The following is a 4,284-nucleotide window of genomic DNA, read 5'->3' on the forward strand; positions in this document are numbered from 1 at the left end:
TACAAAAGAAATGTGAAATTTATGAACCCTTCATATAATAAAATCTAGTCGTCTTTTCCTCTTTCCCACTTTACGTTTGTTCTCACCAAAAAATAAAAAATAAAAAATAAAAAATAAAAGTTTGTTCTTTGGATTTAGGTTCTACAATTTGTATGTGTATCAGCAAAATTCAAAAGAACAATCTAGGCCGCATCTCTAAATCCCAACGCACACAATTCACAAACTAAGACCAAGAACTACTGCCATTGCTTCGTCAAAATCTCTGAGCCATGGCATGAAAACTGAGATAAAATAAAGAAAGCAAAGAAAAAGGGGAAAAACACTCGAACACATCAACGTGCATCGAACATTCAATTTTACAGGAAGAAACTGATTAGCTTAGTTTCCTCCTCTCCAAAATCAATTTTCTGACCTTTCCGAGAAACTCAACATCTAATTTCACATACAGTCTCTGCAATTCCCTGTAACCCATCAACACATATCTGTCGACTTGATCCTCATACCTCTCATACAAAGCAGGAACTGTAAGAACAACAACAAGGGCTGCATGACCAAAAAATAGCAAATATCAATATAAACAATAATTCAGGGAAAATAGGAAATATGCTGATACTCATTTTTCCAATCAACTCGACATCTTGTTGGTTCCGATTCATTCTGCAAATATAATTATAACTGAAAAGCAGGAAAAATGTGATTTTCTTTCATCCTTTTCAAGAACGGATAAGTATATCCTCATTTTTGTGAAACTAATATGGGGACACTACAGTGTTTAGGTGAAACATACTTGCAGAGTTGTTTATATCCACAGTTAATGTGGCATAAGAAGTTGATGTACGTATCCAGAAAACCATTTTCCATATGGAAAATTTGTTCTAATAGCCCTCTTCCAAGTAAAAAAAGGAGGCCTCTTTGTCATCTTTTCCCACTTGATGTTCATTTTTCTTTGGACAGAAAATCAGCTTAATTTCCAGAGTTATTGCTTTCAGGGGAAAAATACAATACAGTATAGACTGTATGATATGGAATGATGTACAAACTAGAAATACAGATATGAGCTCCTTATTGAGTAGAGGTCCTGCCATGCAAGCCCCCTAGGGATAGCAGAAGGCAAACCCTGTCATTGCAGGCTTGAAATCCATCAGAAAAAGATATGTACACATTCCACCAATTAATGATCAATAAATGGAATTAACAATTGAAACTCACTGGTGTAGCCAAGAGTAAGAAAATCAGTCAAACCACCAATAACTGAGATCAGCCAAAGGTAAGCAGCTACTTTGAGAAACAACTTTGAGTCTTTTCCCAGGGCAATATCCTGTGAAACAGAGAGCAATGCATTCACTCTGATGCGAATAAAAGTTGCCGATTGAATTACCATTTCTTCTGAGAGATGTAGTTCTGGTAAAGGTGGAGGTGGCCTGAAATCAAGACCATTTACTATGTAAGATTGCATTTCCAAATTTTGTGTGCTATGAATCAGGTATTATGTCCCAAAAACATAAATTTAAAAATATGTCTTGCCAAAGTAACACTTCCACATTTTAATGTCCCCAAGGTAACTTAAATGATGATTTCATATTTTCATGAAGGGGACTTCTTGTCGGAGAAATATTCGTTGCAACCTTTTCATAATAGATCAATGATTTATTTTCAACTGGTACAGTATGTGGTGGAAAATGTTAATTAGCTGAACCATTTCCTGTCTTAATAGTGGCAAGAAAAAACATTGGTTTCTGAAACTTATAACTTGATTGAGTATTGATCTTCTTTCATTACAAAACCAGAGAAAACAGCTGCTTCCCGTATTAAATATGTAAAATGTAGTGTTGGATTGGCAATTAAAACAATATCCTTTTCAATCACCTTTAAGCCTTCAAACTTTTATACACACACACACAACACACAACACAGTACACAACTATAGTCATTACGCTAAACTGATTATGAGCTTGCAGGTTGCTTGAAATGGATATCCACAAAATGAGCTTCAATTTTAGGAGCAAGAATGTTACTTCACAGAGATGTATTGCTAAAAGTTGATTTTAGTATGGAAAGATAACACTCTACACATGGAGTTGCTAGTTCATATATGCATGGTAATATGAATAATCTCCAACAAGTCAGTGATGTATTGCTAAAAGTTGATTTTAGTATGGAAAGATAACACTCTACACATGGAGTTGCTAGTTCATATATGCATGGTAATATGAATAATCTCCCACAGGACTATGCTAGAAAGACAAATGCATTAAAGGAATTTCCCCTTTTTTGGCACCAAACAAAATCATTGATTAATAGGAGAAGCAAATACAAGAGGATCAGAACTGTCCAAACGACACAAACTAACAAAAGAAGCCAGCCACTCAGGCAAAGAACAAGACCAAACACCCTTAGGACAAGAAGGGCTGGCAAGGAAGTGGGCAGCAGCACTTAAACCTCTGTTAACATGAATCCAGGACCAGGAGATAGACCTAAAGGAAATAAGGAGAGTAGAGATTTCATCCAACAAGAACCAAATCTCACTTGGTAAATGACCCGAACCATTCTGAAAAAACCATCACCAGAGGTTTGTAGCCCATGTTCGCCAGATTTCCTATTTTTTTTCTTGTTAGCTGTGTGTGCCTTTCCATTCCCATTGCACCATATGGATACAGCTTTTATGTCAGTTGGTATTTTAGGTGCTTAGCGAACTTGCAAACCAGTCAGAATTTGGAAATAATTGAGATATATGAAGAAAAAGTTTAGATTTATTATCTATAGAATCAAAAAAGGAAAAACCTTCACCTTCCCTTCTAGACTCGAACTAAAATAACATTAAACTGAAACAAAGAACCATGAATTGGGTAAACCAAATCTGCACATAACACCAAGAATCATTTCTAGTTTATTAGTATGTATTGTCCAAATCTACTACTCATTTCACCTGCTATATGATAGAAAGGAAAACAAAGATCATAACACCCATAGATGGTGATGTCGTATTGTTCAGCCGTCATGTAGTTCATAATTGAAGAAACAAAATTAATGAAGCTAAATGTTACTATCATGTTACCTGTTAAGAATAGCAGCAGATTTTGCCCATACAAAAAGAATGGCAACAAGGAGCAGGAGGACATTGGATACAAGAGAGAGAAGTGTATAACCAGATTTCTCGAAAACCACCCAAGCAAAAAGAGTTACAAAGAGTATCCCCAGAGTTACATTTCTCCGCCTCCAGAGCATTACATCGGCAACTGTTAATATGCAAACCAACAGAAACAAATCCTTAGTCCCCTTAAACTTTAAAAAATGGAAGCGATGAATCGTCCAGTAAATTCCTTACGAATTTTCAACATGTCTACTTAAAGCTCTAAACTACTCAAATTCAAATACTTCAAAGCACAGCCCAATTCAACATTAAAAGGACGTCGTAATTCATGAACCAAAACCGAATTCATCAATCGTTAAAATCACTACCCCGAGAAAACATTCAAAACAGTCACATCGGAATCGGCGCAGATCCCTAAAACACCAGGAAAGCGTAGTACCACATTGAAACTTCACAAATAAAATTCTAAATCTCACATCTATCAGGGCTCTGTACATATCAATTTTCCTAGTTCGTTTAGAACCCAATCCAAAGAAACCAGAATCTCATTTACATATTTGCTCATCCACTCCACGGGTGAAATCGACTCAAAACCAGATAAATCGATAATCAAAAAACTGAACATGATAATTACATTAAAAATATTACCGTAGCCTTCTCCGAGGATCTGATGCACAGTCCTCTGCCTGTTGAACAGACGATGACGATTAGATGATTCCATGGAGAAAGAGTTTGGTGGAAACCGTGGAATTGCCGCCAGTTTTGGGATCTTAAAGGGATAACCAGCCACTTTGAGATTAAAACCGCAGAACAGCGGCTCTGAGCTTTTCTTTCGCCCTTCTCCAATCTCCATCTTCTAACCTTTTTGTTGTAATAATAATGGTTTTCGGTCGGCGTTGGGAGGTGGGGTTGGCAGTTTCAGAATCCAGCCTAAAAGCGTTAACCCACTAATTCCTTTATTTTTCCCTTTAATCCGAACAAAAAAGAAGAATTGTAGAGAGAGAGAACCTGTCAAAACTTTCCCTCCATGACTGAACTCAACGTGGGCAGCAGTTCTGGTTCAAATCATGTCTTTCCCATTTTGTTATATTCTTTCTTAGCTTTTCCCAGTGACCACTGATTTTAGGGAGTACTACCAGCTGTTACCGAACAAGGGTATTATCGTCCTTTAGAGCGAACAAGGAGAAGAGAGG

General features: G+C 36.7%; 1 protein-coding gene across 2 annotated transcripts; it reads right to left on the reverse strand.

Annotated features, from left to right (window-relative positions):
- LOC104601185 (Reticulon family protein) lies at window positions 1–4,284 on the reverse strand. Of its 2 annotated transcripts, none has more exons than XM_088898907.1 (4): window positions 3,740–4,284; window positions 3,056–3,236; window positions 1,210–1,421; window positions 1–1,117 (listed from the first exon to the last, which is right to left on the reverse strand). In XM_088898907.1, exons 1-4 carry the CDS (start codon window positions 3,942–3,944, stop codon window positions 1,095–1,097), a joined length of 621 nt encoding a protein of 206 aa, XP_088755033.1. In that variant the 5' UTR covers window positions 3,945–4,284; the 3' UTR covers window positions 1–1,094. The 2 variants fall into 2 exon arrangements, with proteins under 2 accessions (XP_088755033.1, XP_010262733.1); XM_010264431.3 differs by having other exon boundaries at window positions 1–543; window positions 3,740–4,278.

This window comes from Nelumbo nucifera, chromosome 2, assembly GCF_055504915.1.
Source record: "Nelumbo nucifera cultivar China Antique chromosome 2, China Antique-T2T, whole genome shotgun sequence".
Lineage (NCBI taxonomy): Eukaryota > Viridiplantae > Streptophyta > Magnoliopsida > Proteales > Nelumbonaceae > Nelumbo > Nelumbo nucifera.